The 19155-nt window shown below is 36.6% G+C and overlaps 1 protein-coding gene across 1 annotated transcript in view; it reads left to right on the top strand.

Annotated features, from left to right (window-relative positions):
- Positions 1-17853, top strand: part of SLF2 (SMC5-SMC6 complex localization factor 2) — a 36106-nt gene extending 18253 nt beyond the window's left edge. Inside the window, exons 10-19 of the mRNA XM_068961389.1 lie at positions 1356-1431; positions 2214-2355; positions 7977-8079; positions 8690-8866; positions 10344-10441; positions 10995-11082; positions 12658-12789; positions 13454-13531; positions 15765-15851; positions 17770-17853. Coding sequence (XP_068817490.1) covers positions 1356-1431; positions 2214-2355; positions 7977-8079; positions 8690-8866; positions 10344-10441; positions 10995-11082; positions 12658-12789; positions 13454-13531; positions 15765-15851; positions 17770-17853 — 1065 coding nt within the window. The remainder of the gene's footprint in view (positions 1-1355; positions 1432-2213; positions 2356-7976; positions 8080-8689; positions 8867-10343; positions 10442-10994; positions 11083-12657; positions 12790-13453; positions 13532-15764; positions 15852-17769) is intronic.
- Positions 17854-19155: the final 1302 nt, after the last annotated feature.

Here is a 19155-nt window from a genome sequence, read left to right on the forward strand (position 1 = left end):
TATAGACATGTTGTTCTTCTTAATCGCTTTATAAGTATTCCTTTGTGGTGCTATATTCATGATTTATCATGATTAACCCAATCTCAATTGACAGACATTAGATTGTTTTATGTGTATATATCTCTACTTTTTATCTCCAAGTTCTATATTGCCACTAGGCTTTCCTGGTGGCTCATCTGGTAAAGAATCCACCTGCAGTGTGGGAGACCTGGGTTAGAAAGATCCCCTGGAGAAGGGAATGGCTACCCACTCCTGTATTCTGGCCTGGAGAATTCCAAGGGGTCGCAGAGTCAGACACGACTGAGAGCTTTCGCTTTCACTGTATTGCCCACCTTTAAGTTCATCGCCCACCTTTAAGTTCATCACCCCCCTACAAAAAGGTTTATCTAGAACTTGTCCTATAACCAGGAGGCCTTTGAATGATTCTGCCCCTGCTAGCAGAGTGTAATGACTCAAACATCATAGCAAAGACTTTTTTTTCACATAGGTTGATTTTGAAATGACACAAGTTATATGCCTGACTGAAACCAGGCTATTCATCCTTACAGTTTAGATTTAAATTTATTATAATCTATGGTTCCAAAACAAAAGAAATAGAAGCATGATATGTGTCCGCTACAAAACCACTTTAAAATACTTTTGATATGTTATGATTTTTTTAATGTCTGTTCAACTTGAGATTTTATTCCCAAAAGTTGTCTTATAGAAATTATACTAATGATCTGCTTCCATATGTTAATTTTTGTTCATAAAAAGGCCTGAGTAGATCAAAGTATAAGGACAATGACTTTGCATAAACATTGCCAAATAGACTTTACAGTTTTTACCAAATCACACTCACATTGGACATACTACCTCTTTCCTTAGTACTCTTGTGGACACTGAGTATTATCACAACTCCTGATCTTTACCAGTCCCTAAGTCAACTAATGATATGTCTTTTTTTTTTTTTTTGCATTTCTTTGATTATTAGTGATATTGAGTAGCTTTTGAAAATTCATATTGACATATTAATTTGTATATTTTTAAAATATTTTTTACTAGTTCATGATTTGATTTTTGCCCATGATGTGACGATCAGCTTAGTAGCCTTCTCCTTTATGGTCTTTTGGTTTCATGGTATGATATGAACTAGAAATGTACTTTTGATCATTTTAAATATTATATTTATCTAATTATAAATGAAAGTTGTAAAAAAAGAAAAAGCAGCATATTAGAATGGAAAGGGCTCTGACTTATGAATCAGATCTGTATTTAAATTCCAACTCATATATTATGTTGGGTGGAGTATGTTAATCTCTCTGACCCTCTTTGCTCTTTCTTCTCTCTCAATACTCTTTATCTACTTTTAACAGATGATGTCAGTTCATACAGACTGTATTGTATCTATGCAGATTCTAAGTACATTAATGGAAATAACAATAAGAAATGGTGAGTATACAAATTTACTGTGATTAGTAGCATGAATTTTTGGTTACTTTGTACATGATCGCTTTAATATTACTAAACATTAGGATATCTGGAAATATAGAATAAAAAATTTTTTTAATATAAAGTCTTTAATAATAAAATGAAACTCTAATAAGAGAGTGCATTTTTCTAGTTGCATTGAGAAAAGGGTATAAGATCTTACAAGTGGCAGCCCTTACATAATTTTTACCAAGTCATGGCCTACTCTGCGGGTTAAAGAGAAATAGTTTATTTATTTAATTAGCCAATTAACTTTGATGGCTTTTTGGTGAGCAACAGTATTGTACTGATTATGCCTGAGAAGATCGAAAGTAAGAGTATGACAGTTGCATTCTCACCTTTGGGATCCCTTTTAATGAAACAAGCATTATGATTTACCTGTGAGACTTGGGACTACATACACACTGTACATGATAAAATCTTTGTGTTAGCAGTATTTGGTTTCTTACTATTCTTACTGTTGTTGTTTTCCAGTCTTCTCAAAATGTTCCTCCCATGTTAACACCTTTTTATCATCCATCATTCACAGATATTTTGTTCATAAATGTCATTTCCTTCATATTTAATTGAAAATCTGTAATTCCTATATGATTATTCTAGATAACTATATAGTTAATTTATTACCAGCTGCCATTTCTATGAAATCATGCTAATAATCCATGTTTCACATGCAAATTATCATCTTACAACTGAGGGTTTGTGAACCCAAGATTTGGGATAAAATATTTTCTTCTGTTAACTAGATACCTTCAGTGATTCACCAATTTGGCCCTGGATTCCATCATTGTCTGATATAGCTGCTGTGTTTTTCAATATGGGAATTGATTTTAGATCTTTATTTCCTCTGGAGAATCTTCAGCCAGACTTTAATGAAGACAATCTAGTGTAAGTGTTCTTTTCACTATTAACTCCCAAAATTATCTTCTAAATGATTTATATAGCAACAGTTAATATTCATTTGATAAATTTAGTATTCATTCTTGATTTTTTAAAAGTCTCTCAAAGTTGAAATGGATCTTGAATGAAAGACATTCTTAACATCTAAATCTAAATCTAAATGCCACCATCATATTTAACAGGGAAAAAATGGAAACATTTTTAAATTAAAAAAAAAAAATTTCTGTTTAATGAGACTGCCTGTTGTTATTTACAACTATTTGGGGATTACTGGCCAAAACAATTAGGCCATGAACAGCTACTGCCGCCTGAGTCACCTCAGTTGCTTCAGGCTTGGTCACCTCTGGCTCACCCCTAGTCCTCACCCCCCAGCCCCACCCTAGCCGCCCTCCTGTAGGCCAGCCCAGAGGCACGCCCTCAGCTACAGGACAGGGCTGCCTACAGAGAGAAGCTCTTCACGTGGTTCCATCTACCTGATCATTTTTGTATCTGAGCCCATCAAGTAAAATATACGGAGAGGCCCAGGACTTAGGCTGAAAGGAAGATACGTTGGGAGCTGAAGGAGCTGCAGACCTAGCTGCTTGCCCGTGCCAGCAAGGCTCTTCTGTGTAGTGGAGTCCATGGTTTATAAGAAGAAAAGGAACTTTCTCCATCAGTTCCCCTTGGAAAAATTCTGAACTACCGAATCTTCATACAAACACTTTCTCTATTCTCCATAAAAAAAAATTGTTTAATTCAGGGGAAGAACAAGATGGCGAAGGAATAGGTGGGCGTGGAGTACATCTCTCTGCACAGATACATCAGGAATATACCTTCAGACACTGAAGTGCATGCCGAACACCAATTGAGAGCAGACAAGAGTACCTGACCAGCAGAAAAGAATATATAGGCCCCCACGCAAAACTCGAGATCAAGCCCTGAGGGTTTGGAGTGGGAGCACTAACTCCAAAACCCTAAGACTACCAGAGAACTAACCCTAGGAGGTGTCAAATAGTGAGAACTCACACAAAGGGAACCATTGGAATACAAGACCTGGCATCACCCTACCACTAATAGCACCATGTGCAGGATGCCTCATCTAAACAACAAACAAAACAAATATACAGACCCAATCATCAGCAGATAGGATTACCCCCTCACTCAGCCTTGCCCATCAGAGGAGAAACAAACCAAAACTCAGCACAGATCTCACCCAATAAGAAGCTTACATAAACCTCTGGACCAACCTTAGAGGGCAGAAACCAAAAGAAAGAAAGAATTCAGCCTTGAAGCCTGGGAAGAGGAAAGCTCAAACACAATAAGTCAAAATAATTAGATAAGAAAAAAAAGATGCAAAGATTGGAAATGGTGAAAGATTCATTGTTTGCTGAAAAGGTGATTTAATGTATACATAGAAGCCTAAGAGTCAATTGAAAAGCAATGACAAACTAGTAAGAAAAATTGGTATGGATGCCAGGGTACGATGTTAAAGAGAAGTTACTAACCTTTGGATATATGAGCTAACTAAAAGATATACTTAATTTACAACAGTAAGAAAAATGTGCTAAATACCTAGGAATAAGCTTAAATAGAAGTTGTGTATGTATGTGTAAAATTACTAAAGAACAAAAAAGAACAGTAGGAAAATTCATCATAAATACATCAGAGCTCCCCCTAAGGTAAACTGAACTTGATGAGATCCTAATTAAAAATTAAAACTAATACAACACCGTAAGTCAACTATACTCCAGCAAAATTAAAGAAATGCCAATCAGGTTTTTGTGGAGACAAGGGGAATTGGGATGCTACAAGTGATTCTAAAGTCATATAGAAAAAATAATACCCAGGAAAGTTTTGAGAAGTTATGAGGCAGGATTGACCTTAGCAGATAATAACATGGGACTGGTATAGAGATTCAAAGCTCCATCAGTGGAAGAAAATAAGCCCGGAAAAGAAACAAATACTTAGTAAATGCTAAAGGTAGTGTTTCAAAAAATGAGGAAAGGGTGAGCTATTCAGTATCTGATATTACCCATTATTTGGGAATGAGGTAGCTTTCTAGTGTTTCCATACTTCAAACTGATAAAGATTTAAATGTATATAATGAAATCATAAAGTAATAGAACTTTTTTTAATAATCCTAGAAGAAGGGAAGATCATTTTGTTTGAATGTGCAAAATCCATAAAAGGAGATACTTAACATATTTGACCACTTTTTTAAAGAAAAATCTCTATGACAGTAATCACCATAAACAAAAGTCAAAAGAAAATTGAGGAGTGGAAGGGAGAGTATATCATAATAGTACTATATTATTTACTATTTTTTTAAACCCACTTTTAAGTACACCTGCACAGTTCAAACCCAGGTTGTTGAAAAGTCTGCAGTACTATACAATCATCAGTTGATTGAAACTGCAGATGTATGTATACAGGGCCATACAAGGATTTTAGACTTTGTGGTGGGTGGGTGCTCCAACCCCTGCATTGTGTAATCGTCAACTATGAATGGAGCTCTGCTGCTGCTACTGCTAAGTCGCTTCAGTCATGTCCGACTCTGAGCAACCCCATAGACGGCAGCCCACCAGGCTCCCCCGTCCCTGGGATTCTCCAAGCAAGAACACTGGAGTGCGTTGCCATTTCCTTCTCCAGTGCATGAAAGTGAAAAGTGAAAGTGATGTTGCTCAGTTGTGTCGGACTCTCAGCAGTGCCACGGACTGCCACCCACCGGGCTCCTGTGTCCGTGGGATTTTCCAGGCAAGAGTACTGGAGTGGGGTGCCACTGCCTTCTCCAAATGGAACTCTGGTCACGGATAAAGGCTTAATTTCAAATTAATAAGAAAAAGTTCAATAACTATTAAAAAAATGGACAAAGGAAGTAAATAAGGAAAAACAGTTCTTAAACTTTATGAAAATACACTCACCTTTACTTTTTTTTTTTAATGCAAATTTTGTTATTTGGTATATGCTAAACCAAACCTTCATCCCTCCATCTCTTTCCACCACATACAGGATTCCTCCTTGTTGCTTAGATGTAACCTGTATCTGAAAATAGGTTCAGTTCAGTCGCTCAGTCACGTCCGACTCTTTGCGACCCCATGAATCGCAGCACGCCAGGCCTCCCTGTCTATCACCAACTCCCAGAGTTCACTCAGACTCACGTCCATTGAGTCAGTGATGCCATCCAGCCATCTCATCCTCTGTCATCCCCTTCTCCTCCTGCCCCCAGTCCCTCCCAGCATCAGAGTCTTTTCCAATGAGTCAACTCTTTGCATGAGGTGGCCAAAGTACTGGAGTTTCAGCTTTAGCATCATTCCTTCCAAAGAAATCCCAGGGCTGATCTCCTTCAGAATGGACTGGTTGGATCTCCTTGCAGTCCAAGGGACTCTCAAGAGTCTTCTCCAACACCACAGTTGAAACGCATCAGTTCTTCGGCGCTCAGCCTTCTTCACAGTCCAACTCTCACATCCATACATGAGCACAGGAAAAACCATAGCCTTGACTAGACGGACCTTAGTCGGCAAAGTAATGTCTCTGCTTTTGAATATGCTATCTAGGTTGGTCATAACTTTTCTTCCAAGGAGTAAGCGTCTTTTAATACGTTAGATAGCAAATTTTCACATGAAGACTGTATTCTATCACTTTAAATAGGAAACAATGCTTTCTCAGACCATTCAAAAGCTCCAATATTTCTCCCCTCAAAAAAAGACCAAAATACTCAAATACCTATATTTAGAAAGTTAATACTATTTTATTATTTAATGAACTGAGTAGTATGTGGTGATTTTGTATGTATGCAACAGATTTGAATTTTTTCTCTTCACTGTAGTGAACAGGTACTGTAGTGGAGATAGTGAAGTAAAGATATAATTATTTCATTAAGACATAGCAAATGCCAATAATAATTTTTCTGATTGATTATTTACCAACTGAAGAGTTGCCTTAGTCAAGTTTGGTGACTGCAGCCAGGAGGTGGTGGCTATAAGTTACTGTTGCTGTATAGTGGTAGGAAAGATGAACACAGATGAGCAGGAGTGAGCTGGTGAAGGAATGAGTGAAGCATAATGAAATACCTGTTTAAACAGCATGGAGTACAAGACTAAATCCTGTAGAGATGTGACCACAACTCACTCTTTTCTTACTAGGACTCATGTGCAGCCTATCTATTTTTGCTGTTATGTGTATGCATATTCACAAATATGCACCCAAATAGTAGATTTGAAGGTTGTTAGAGTAAATATTCAGATACGGAGAGTAAGACATTAAAGGATTCAAGTAACAGTTCTTCAGCATTAGTCTGCAGGATATACAGACTTAGTTCTAACCTCTTTCTATTCTACATTCCATTAATTGTTACATCACTGTGTTCTCTTCCTGTACCTATCTCACAGCTATTCTTTCCTTTTGATCCCTAGCATCAGCCTTATTCAGATCCTCCTCTCATGTCTAGCACGGCAGAAATCTTCCTTCTGGGAGCTTCCCACCTCCAATATATTTATTCTTTCCACTGTTAGAGGATTCCTTTTATGAAAATTTTCTTCTCTGCTTTTAAACCTTTATACCTGTATCTACAATTGACTCTGACCTGTTTTCTATTTCATTCACCCTTTTGTTCTATCCAAATTCTCTTGCTGTTTCTTCACATTAGCCATTGTTGGCACTGGATCTTCCTCATGCAAGTCCCTCACCTCCATCCTCAGTGTCTGCTTATCAAAATCTTATCTGTCTCACTTCCTGAAGCACTGTTCATTTGAGTGGAGCTACCAATACTTACATATTTTTACTGTGTGCCAGACATGGTTCTGGGGGCTTAATATATAGTACTTCATTTGATAGTCACTAAAGCTACTCAGATATTTTAAGAAATAAGAAGGTTCTGCACATGTATCTGGGAGTATCTCCAAGATACAAGTATTAAAGCATTGGAGAGAGGTGCATTCATATTTACTTGTATGCATATAAAACACCTACAGGAGGAAGGGCTGAAACTAGTAGTGATTGTCCACGGGAAGGGGAATGAGCTGCTGAGGGACTAGACTGCAAGGACCATTCTCTTCAGCATACTGTGCCTTAATATCGCTTAACCTTTTTTTAACCATATGAAAGGGTTATTTATTCAAAAAATTAAATATTACCTATATTTTGAAGGCTAGGTTCATTTGTCTCTCTGCCATGAACCTTCTTCACTGATTTCCTCAACCAAAATTGAAATGCTTAGAATTGTTTATATTGCTGTGACAGTTTTATTGGGCCACTCAGGAGTCTTCTAAGTAATTTGAGTTGTTTGTAGTCGGAGCCACCTTCTTCATAGCTCTCAGACACCAAGAGCAACAGGGAGATTGCCTTATAAAAAGCAGCTGTTCCAGGGAAAACTAATGTATAGAGATGGAAATCAAATTTACCTGGAGTAGGAGACAGCTGATTAACTCAGATCTGACAAGGAGTCTGGGAAGTAATAGAATTGTTCTATTTCTTGGTTGGGATGGTGGTTACACTAGTATATACATATTCATCAAAGTTTTTAATGTGTATATTTCTTCTATCATATGTAATTATACCTCAAAATTTTTGTTGTTCAGTGCTTCTCAGAATTTTGTTCCTAATTTCTCACTGCTTTATTCACCTTTCTATAGTTCTGAAACGCAGATGACATTGGGGGTGAAAGAAAATGAAGATTCATCTTACAAGCCAATTTTTTCTTCTCTCCCTGAAACCAACATTTTAAATGTGGTTAAGGTAGGAAAAAAACTGTTTTGTATGTCTTTAGCACAGAGCTGGAACCATTTAGTTTTTTGCTTAGTGATTTTCAAACAAAATCACTAGTGTTTTACCATGGAATTTCTAGTGTCTGAAATTCCTTAGCAATATTCTTTGTATTAAAACTTGATTTTGCTATTTTTATTTTTGTTTTAATATTACGAGCAAAAGGGAACTTTAAATCAGCATTATGTGATTAAAATAGTTCTAGGAATACCTTTACCAAGAAGCTTTTTGAAACTAGTATTTTTGAAACCAATAATTTTCTAGAATTAGACTATACAAAGAAAAATTGTTATTTACAGTATACCCTAGTGACCAAGAATTAATAACAGTTAAAACATCTTTAGTGACTGAATCAAATCAATAGTGATATTGAACTGTTAGACTCTTGAAAACTAAAAATGGAGAAGAAAATACTTAGCAATTCAACTATTAACATGAATGTTTTTTGCCTTTTTCTAGACAGCTGATGTTTTGGTTTCTGTGTAGTTCCCATTTGCATTTTTTGTCAAAAAGTTTTTATACTGTAAACTCTTCAAGCAGAATATATTTCCTCAAGTTGTTTTGTCTCTGATGTGTGTCAAAGTTTCTAGGCTTGTGTACATCTATACATCCAGAAGGTTACCAGGATCGTGAAATAATGTTACTGATCTTAATGTTGTTTAAAATGAGTTTGGAGAAAGAATTGAAACAGATTCCTCTAGTGGACTTTCAGAGTCTCTTAATAAACCTGATGAAAAACATCAGAGATTGGAACACAAAGGTAACATTACTTAAAACTTTAGTATTGTTTTTTGTATAGCATCACAGTTTGACTTTCATAGTGCATGCAGAAGTGACAGTTTCTAACCTAAGTTGAGATCTTCAGCAGATGAAAACTTAACTGAGGAAAGGACTGTCTTTGCTGGAACTGTATTTAATTCATGAAACTGAATCTTTTCTAAAACTGAAGCCGTTCATTCAACAAAAAATGTGTTAGGTTTATTGGGGATTAACTGTGAACCAAGTATTATTAATACAGGTGCTAGAGATAAAGCTATGTGAAGAAAAACCCTTGCTCTCCCCGCACTTTTTAGTCAAAAGCTTAGGTTATAAACAGTGTAAACGTAGATTATAATATCATATTAAGTTATAGTAAATGCTACAAATTACAGTAAAGCAGGACAAGGCAGGTATCTTCTGCTGTTTGATAAGAGGCAGTTAGAGAAGGCCTTTCTGAAGTGACCTTTGAACAGAGACCTAAATTGAAATGGTAGAGTGAATCACACATACAAAAATTTGAGTTAAATTTCTGTGGCCATTGAGGGTAAACATGGATAATTTTTGTTAGGTTTTTAAAAATTATGTTTTTCAACCTTTTTTTGGTAGAAAATGTCAAACATGCTGAAGTAGGGGAAACAGTTTAATGAACCCCTAAGTACTTACCACCCAGCTTCAGCAGTTATCAAAATGTAATTAATTTTCAGCTTCCTAGGTGGCACTAGTGGTAAAGAACCTGCCTGCCAGTGCAAGAGACATAAGAGACATAGATTCGATCCCTGGGTTGGGAAGATCCCCTGGAGAAGACCATGACAACCCACTCCAGTATCTTTCCTGGAGAGTCCCATGGACACAGGAGCCTGGCCAGCTACAGTCCATTGGGTCACACAGAGTTGGACATGACTGCAGCGACTTGGCACAGCACACAATCACTCTTATCTCTTACCCTTATCCTATATTTCCTTTCCTTTTTTTTTTTTAAATTCGGTTGGTCAGTCATGTCTGGCTCTTTGGGACCCCATTCACTATAGCCCACTAGGCTCCTCTCTCCATGGGATTTCCCAGGCAAAAATACTGGAGTGGGTTGCCATTTCCTTCTCCAGGGGATCTTCCTGACTCTTACTAAGGGATTATTTTAAATACTGAAATAGTATTTAAACTTGAGGATTCCTAAATTCAAAAAATTCCTGGTCAGGAACATGTATTGTGCAACTCTTACTATATACCTTTAGAAACTGGTATTTGTATTTAGATTATTCTTTGAAGGACTGTTAAAATCAGTGTAGATCTGGTGTAGCACAAAACACAAAAGTTAAGTAGAATTCTGATAAATGTATTTATTCTGTTTACTCTAGAGTTTAAGATAAAACTGAATCTGTGTGCTCTTTTTGTAATCTTAAGTCAAGAAGGGACATGGATGATCTGTTAGATACTTGATTCCACTAACTTATGGAAAAATTTTGCTCACGGTTTGTTTTCAGGTGCCTGAACTCTCTCTGGCCATAAACGAACTCTCCACTCATCCCCACAACCTTCTCTGGTTGGTACAGCTGGTCCCTAACTGGACATCACGTGGAAGGTATTGAAAAGTGAGAATGAAATGTTAGAAAACTACCTGTTTACATTAATGAAATGCCCTTTATTTCCTTTCATAATTTCTTGAATGTTAGATCAGAGTCTTTTATTTGATATTATAAGAAAAGGCATTGACAGCCTGATTCTGATTCTCAGCTCAGATCACTTTGTAGTAGTCTTGATTATTAATTTTAGCTTTAGCTTATCTGATGACTTAATATAGATGGCATATACCACAAAAATGAATCAATTCGCTTTTTTTTTTTTTGCTTTAATAAAAAGGAATTCCAGCAATAAAATAGATTTTCCAACAGTAAATTGTCAGGGTCAAAGATAAAGGCTCTCAATGGTTTTCCTGCACTTCAGACAACTTTAACTTTGTGTACAAATATTTTACATGGAAATGTTACTATTCTAATAAAGTTTATATATTCTTATATAGGCTTCTCTTGAAACATTAGCTGTGTTGCAAATTAGAAGAACTTCTTTTGGCTCATTCATATTCTTAAGCAGTATTGATTAAATGCATCCTAAATACTTTAAAATTCTAATTTCAGGCAACTGAGACAGTGCCTCAGCCTAGTGATTATTTCGAAGCTTTTGGATGAAAAACGTGAAGATATCCCTAATATGAATAATCTGCAGGTATAAATAGCACTTTTGTTTACTTTTAATAAGTGGGAGAGAAGTATAGAAAAAAACGATGGATCCTGTGTCAAAAGTCCTTCAGTTAGAGCTTAACTCTTGGGCCGAACACTGTTCATGTAATCTTTTGCATGGTATTTAACCAATGAGACCTAGTTTCTTTATCTGAAATGGAGACATAACACACCATCTATCACATAGGATGGTTGTGGACAATTAGATGAATTAATTTATAAAAAGTGCTGGGAAAATCATAATATGCTATATAAATGTGACTATTTAATTATTTCACCTTGTCAACATTAGCAATTTTATCACGAGATTAGAAATTGCAAAACTATTAAGTGTTAATTACATCCTGTTTTTATATTTTTATATTAGTCTTTAAATTATAGAGCTTAAATGTGGTTGCCCTATAATTAAGTACTTTTTCAGTAGTGAATATATCATGTATATATGCATGTATATAAACATGTCCTATAGAAAATCCATTCTGAGAAGTCCTGAAGGCACTAGTGGGGGCTATTTGTAGTTGAATTTGAAACATAGAATCTGATCTAAATGTTTTCTTGTTTGAATTGCAGTGCAGTATAAAATAATCTGTCACATCCTACAGACTAAAAATAAATGTGGGGATAGAGATTCTGGCCTTGAAAACAAACTGTAGTGGTTGAAACAATTAACCAACCATTGTGGTACAGTGTAGCAAGAACAGTGACAGAAGTATGCTCAGGGTGCTGTGGGACAGAGAGATTGAAAAGGACAGCTATTTCTATATTAGTAGAGTTGAAGTAGGTTTGATTCTAGATTTATGGGGGGACCACGCCTGAGCCACCAAGGTAATTAGAAATAGCTCTCAGTCCTTTCAGTGATATTACTGCCATCGAAAGAGAATTCTTTCCAGAATTCAGTAACTTCTACTCGCAAAGATGAAGATTCAACTTTGCTGACTTTGAAGTAATTTTTCATAAAAAGTATTCCCTTTGACCTCTGTTTGGTAATGCAGTTTGGTCTCCTCCTCAAGTTTTCATCTTCAATTAAAAGTACTAAATCTTAAATTTAATATCCCTTTTAGGGAATTTCCTGGTGGTTCAGTGGTTAGCACTTCGCACTTTCACTGCCAGGGCCTGGGTTCAATCCCTGGTTGAGGAACTAAGCTCCTACAAGCCTCAAAGTGCAACCAAAAAAATTAAAATTAGGATCCCTTTTAAGCAATTGACTTCCCCCCCCCTCATTTTATTACAATGAAGTTTAACAGTATATAAAAGACACATGAACCTTGGTGGGTCAGTTGGAGACTTTGTTTTTTTGGTTGCACCATGTGGCATGCAGAATCTTCCCTGACTAGGGATCAAACCTGTGCCCCCTACATTGGGAGTGTGCAGTTTTTAACCACTGACTGCCAGGGAAGTCCCTCGGTTGGGGACTTTGAAGTAAAGAATAAATGAATATCACTGAACTTTAAGAAGCTAAATTAGAGAAGGCAAAATGAACAGAAGACACTGAAAAAAAATGTCTAAGAAAGAGTAAATGTATTGCCTAATATGTTTCATTGTCTCCTCTTTCCTTTGATAGATATCAGTCTTACATCGCTATCTTGTGCAAATGAAGCCTTCAGATTTGTTGAAGAAAATGGTCTTGAAGAAAAGAGCTGAACAACCAAATAACGCTATTGATGATAATCTTCATTTGGAACTTGAAAAGCAGGTATCCAGGGCTAGATCTTCTCAAAAGAGTACATTTGAGCACAACCTGTGATAGCTTCCTAACCATAGACATTTCTTAGAGACTAGATACATTGTAGCATAGAGGAGCCTGGTAGGCTGCAGTCCATGGGGTCGCTGAGTCTGACATGACTGAGCGACTTAACTTTCACTTTTCGCTTTCACTTTTCACTTTCATGCATTGGAGAAGGAAATGGCAACCCACTCCAGTGTTCTTGCCTGGAGAATCCCAGGAACGGGGGAGCCTGGTGGGCTGCCATCTCTGGGGTCGCACAGAGTCGGACACGACTGAAGCGACTTAGCAGCAGCAGCAGCATAGTTATATGGTGAATGATATTTTCGTTCATTGCTGTCATAAAAATCCTTCAGTTAACTTGAAGACTGAAATAAAAGGATTGTTGGTAATTTAATACTGCAAGTATTTTTCGTAGCCCTTTACTAGGGCAGTCATGAGGTGGTAAGGTAAAAGGAATGAACTTCAATTAGAAATCAGAAACCTGGGATAAATGCTTGACTTTTGCTTACTTACCAGTCAACTTTAGCAAATCCAGTCCTTCCTGAGCAACCTCCCTAATGTTTAAACCGGCATGACATGTACTCTAGCTAATTTCATCCATGGGTGTTGACTTTATTCATTTCTCTACCAGGCATATTACCTGACCTACATTCTTCTTCATTTAATTGGTGAGGTTAGTTGTTCTCACTCCTTTTCTTCTGGACAACGGGTAGGTATTTTTCATCCTTTTTATTTTTAATAAATGTCACTATTGATGGAATAATGATCATTTTTTATATAGGAGAAAATATAATAACTTTTATCAAATTCACTTTGGATTCACTGTTGAAATAACAATGTACACTGGAAGGGAGAAGTGATGGTAACCTTGCAGCCTTTTTGTTGTTGTTGTCTGTACTGAGTCTTCTTCGTTGCTGTGCAGGCTTTCTCTAGTTGCAGCAGCAGGAGCTACTCCTTACTGCAGTGTGTGGGCTTCTCATTGCGGTGACTTCTCTTGTTATGGGGCACAGGCCCTAGGATATGTGGGCTTCGTAGTTGCAACTTGCAGGCTCCATAGTTAGGGCACACAATCTCTATAGAGTGTGTGGGGCTTCAGTAGTTGTGGTTCACAGGCTGAGTTGCCCCATAGTATGTTGAATGTTCCTGGACCAACCTGTGTCCCCTGTATTGGCAGGTGGATTCCTAACTGCTGGACCACCAGGGAAGTCCAAACTCAACATTTTTTTTTTTCTTGGCTTGCTATAAGACTTGCAGAATCTTAGTTCCTCAACCAGAGATTGTAGCCATATTGTTGATAGTTATTCATCTATAAATGTTTGTTCTGTTTATTGGAGTGGAACTTAACCGTGATAACTTGGCAGTAGTGTAATACATTAATATCAAGATCGCCAAATACTAAATGAGCTAGCTTTTAGCTCCATTCTTCTATCTCTGCTCCCACTCCATTTCCTTTTTTCTTTAAAAATAATGTTTGCCTTCAAAATTAAACTGATGGTAAATCAGGCTACTTGAGATCTACGTTCCTAAATTATTTCCTCATGTTAATATTTTCATTTTGAATTATTTTATTCCAGTACTGTCATGTTCCTTATTTGTGGGGAAAATTCTTGTTTAATTCTCCATGTTTCATACTTTAGGTAATCCAACCCCTGTTTAAAACTTTGTATCTCCTTAGACATGCTCAAAAAGGACACAAGACTGTTTCCTATGTTTTTATAAACACTGTTATACATAGAACTGTTTGCTCTCCTGATTAGAACCGAATATAATCATTTGTGGAGCTTCCCTAGTGCCCCTAGTGGTAAAAACCTACCTGCCAATGCAAGAGACAGAAGAGACGTGGGTGGGTTCCACCCCAGTATCAGGAAGATCCCCTGGAGGAGGGCAGAGCAACCCACTCCAGTATCTTGCCTGGAGAATCCCATGAACAGATGAGCCTGGCAAGCTACAGTCCATAGGATCGCAAAGAGTCGGATGCACCTGAGGCAACTTAGCATGCATGCAGTCATCTATCTGTTCTTACATATGGTCTTAAATTTTTTTAATTATTTTTTCTGATTAGAAAACAATTATTGTGTTAAAACTCAATTACTATAAAACCATGTAAGGTAGAAAGTGAAAGACTTTATAATCCAGTGCCCTCGTGTAAATTTCTCCATAATTTACGAATATCCCAACATAATTACCTTTTTTTAAATGATGTCATGCTATTCACATTATTTGCAACTTACATTTTCTCCTCCACTGTAAATTACTTAGCACGACTGTCTAATTAAACTAGTATTCCTAAATCTTTACTGATGAACATTCCTTTTTCTGTGATTACACACAATACTAACATGAACCTTTGGAAGCATTTCTGTAGGGTAAATTCCTAGAAGTAGAAATGCTAAAGCAAAATTTATAAAGTTTTCAAATTTTAATTATTGTAAAATGATTATTATCACATTTCCCTCCTCAAAAGTGTCCATTTAATTCTCACCTTAGTATATATATGAGTGTGACTCTTTTGAACTGTACACTTCTAAAACTTAGGACACTTAATTTTTCAAAGAACTATTAGTAAACCTTGTTTTGTTCATAGAGAAATAGGTAAGCTGTTACTTGAATATTTCATTCGAGATCATGTTAACAGAAGGACTTACATTTCTGAGCACTACATCATAGTCTGAACTCTGGAGCTAATTTTCATTAATGTGTCTTAATACATGCAAAAATCTTTTGTGTATGTTTTATACATTAGCTAGCAATAAGCAGTAACTGATTATTGCAGCAGTCACTACATTTTACTCATATGACTGCTACTGTGGTGGACAGTTAATATCAGAAATTGCTAAGGTAGATTTTTTATAAATGATTGTCAGTTCTAGCTACCTAATCTCTTCTTTGTTCATTTGTAATGCTTTAAAATTGTTTTCATCCTTTATATTTGTTTTACACAGAAACACTTTGTGCACCTCTGTGGGGCTTTGGAAAAGCACGTTAAGTGTGATATTAGGGAAGATGCAAGACTGTTTTATAGAACTAAGGTAAGTATGCCTTTTTCTTAATAGTTTGTTGTTTGTTTATCCTTGGCTTTATTAATATTTGAGAAAGAGAAGCCTATAAGCCTCTTATTTAAGAACATATAACATTAGAAATAAGACTTTCTCGTTTAATAACAAATTAGGTTCGTCTGAGTACTTCTAGCTAGATTGAAAGTGAAAGGGAAAAATCTCAAAGCAAAACATTTAAGACAAGAAGCTGAACAGAAAAGCTGAATATAAGAATATGGAGTTAGGAAAACAACTTTAGTATTAATAAAACAATTTGACAATTTTTCCTGAAATATAAACACCACTATTTTTAAAACGTTTTCTTCTAAGGATTTTTTTTTTAATTCTTAATCATCCTTTAGCTTTTGCAGTGTGGGGGTGATTCTTCCTTGCCATTTGTGTTTAGATAGTCATTAAAAGTGAGATTTCGGATTTGTGATTAGCTGTAAAGTCATTTCAACAATGCCTGTGTAGACTTAGTATAGTATCTGTTTTTGTATTAATAGATTTAAGTTAAATACCAAAAGGAGCAACTAACAAAATTGTATTAGATTGAAGATTTTCAAATGCAGGTAGGAGATAGCTCTTTGGCTTAGAGTGAAAACCAGTTTCAGAAACACATTCTTTTGAACATTGACTAGTTACTGACCCATAGAACTTGGTGGTGGTGGTGGCTACTGCTGACAGACATGCTACAGGGGACCACCCCCAAATTTTTGTTTCTTAAAGCCAAGAGGCTGGGCATAGACTGGTGCCACGTCTCCTTAGAGTGGAGAGTGACACAGAGATCTATGGAAATTGCTTCAGGGGCAGTCCTGCTGAAATGAATGAATTGCATGCCTCTCCACAAGCCTCTAGTAGAAAAGGTGCTGATTGTTTTGGAGAAACTGAATCTGCCAAACTGTAAATGGAGTAAAAAGCAGACCTTACAGTTTACTTCATAAACTTAAAGCAACTCTAAAATTCCTGACCCTTTTAAAATATTTTGTTGGGACTTCCCTGGCGGTCCAGTGGTTAAGACTCCACACTTCCACTTCAGGGGGCACAAGGTCAATCCCTTGTCACAAAACTGAGATCCCACATGCTGCACGGCACAGCCCAAGATAAACATGCATAAATATTTACAAACATTTTGTCAGGCAGTTATGTCCAAGAACTAATTGGGAATCCTCTAGTGTGGTAGGAAAGTTTGAGTTTCATTCAAAGACTTACTAAAGCTCCAAATGTAGGAATGCATCAGGTATTTATATATAAAGAGAATTCATTGTGCAGGCTACCTTTCAGCAACACAGATTCTATCCAAACTATCTCAGCTTCCTGCTCTTGAGTGAGTCATTAATCACTTTCTTTGTTTTTGAGGCAGAGATAGGAGTAGGGTTTTCTATGGTGCAGGGGCTTGGCACCACTAACCCCCACATTGTTCACGAGTCGTCTATACTTTGCAGAACGCTAGAGAGACTTAACACTCAATTTTGGATCTCCTGATAATGTGGAAAGGAACAAATAACCACCCTCTTTTGTGACCTTGAATCAAATAGAACTTGAAAGGCAAGGAACAACCAAAGCCTTGGGTCCTGTAAGAGTGGGAATCCTACTCTTGAGCTTTCCTGTTGGGTGTTCAGAAGCCAGTGAGTTGAAAATAGGTGTTTTGAAGGCAGAAAATATGTTTTTTTGGATGATCTTTAGTTAACTAATGTGAAAATGGAGTCCTAAGCATTCAGTATCTTAGACATGATGATAGAGAATGGTCTTAGTTAATCACTGTGACTTGAAAACCCCTCTAGAAGTTGAGTTTCTTGACAGAAACTACATTGAGTTGTTGAGGGTGGGTCTGTCACAATTATCAGGTCTTTTGTGTCAAGTCTTAAATTGTTTTGATCTGATCTCTTTTCCCCTTCTTTGTATTTTTAAGGTAAAAGACTTGGTTGCCAGGATACATGGAAAATGGCAGGAAATAATACAGAACTGTCGGCCTACTCAGGTGTCATTTTATTAAACAGTTTTATTTGTTCTCAATTTGTTGTTGTTCAGTCAGTCGTTTCTGACTCTTTGCAACCCCATGGACTGCGGCACGCCAGGCTTCCCTGTCCATCACCATCTCCCAGAGTTTGCTCAAACTTAATGTCCCATTTAGTTGGTGATGCCATCCAGCCATCTCTACGTCTGTTGTCCCCTTCTCCTCCTGCCTTCAATCTTTCCCAGCATCTGGTTCTTTTCCATGAGTTGGCTCTTTGCATCAAGTGGCCAAAGTATTGGAGCTTCAGCTTCAGCATCAGTCCTTCCAATGAATATTCAGAGTTGATTTCCTTTAGAATCTACTGGTTTGGTGCTGTTATTTCTTCATAGTGTTCTAAAAAAGCATGACAAAGTACTTACTTCTAGATATGTTAAGATAAACTGAAAATTCCAATATACTCCTTTATGTATGTTTTTAAAATTCTTGTTTGTTCTTATATTCATTTATTTTCAAAGGTGGTTGACCCGATTTTAAAATGTTACATTGCATCCAATGGTACATTGCATCCAATGGTGCTTATTTCATGTAGAGTATTTCTTAATATCTTTATTGAGATAAAATTCACATGTCATACATATCACCCAATTAAAGTATATGGTATTTTTTAGTATATGCTCAGTTGTTCAATCATCACCACAGTTTAACTTTAGTACATTGCTGTCACTCCAAAAAGTGACAGTCATGCCCATTAGCAGTCACTCCTCATTCCCCAAGCACCTGCACTCCCATCCCTACTCACCACAAGCCCTAGGCTACCACTGATCCACTTTCTGTCTAAATAGACTTGCCTATTCTTTATATTTCATACAAATGGAATCATATATGATGTAGTCTTTTGTGACTGGCTTCTTTTACATAACATAATGTTAAGTTAATGCATGTTTGGCGTGTTGTATGTCCTTTGTATTGCCAAGTAGTATTCCACTATATGCATATATCACATTTTCTATATCTACTTATTAGTAGATTTATATATCTACTTTTATATATCTACTTATTATGAATTGTTTCCACTTCCTGGCTGTTGTGAATAATGCTTCCATGAACATTTGTGTATAGGTAAAGTGGCTGCACTGTTTTACATTCCCACCAGAATGTTGGAGATTTCCAGTTTTTCCACGTTCTTGCCAACATTTGTCATTATCTGTTTTTCAAATATAGACAGAGGGAGTTGAACGAGGAATGTCATTATGATTTTAATTTGCATTTCCCGGATGTTGAGTGTCTTTTTATGTGTTTGTTGGCCATTCATACATTTTCTTTGAAGAAGTCTCTATTCAA

Source organism: Capricornis sumatraensis, chromosome 23 (assembly GCF_032405125.1).
Source record: "Capricornis sumatraensis isolate serow.1 chromosome 23, serow.2, whole genome shotgun sequence".
NCBI classification, from domain to species: Eukaryota; Metazoa; Chordata; class Mammalia; order Artiodactyla; family Bovidae; genus Capricornis; species Capricornis sumatraensis.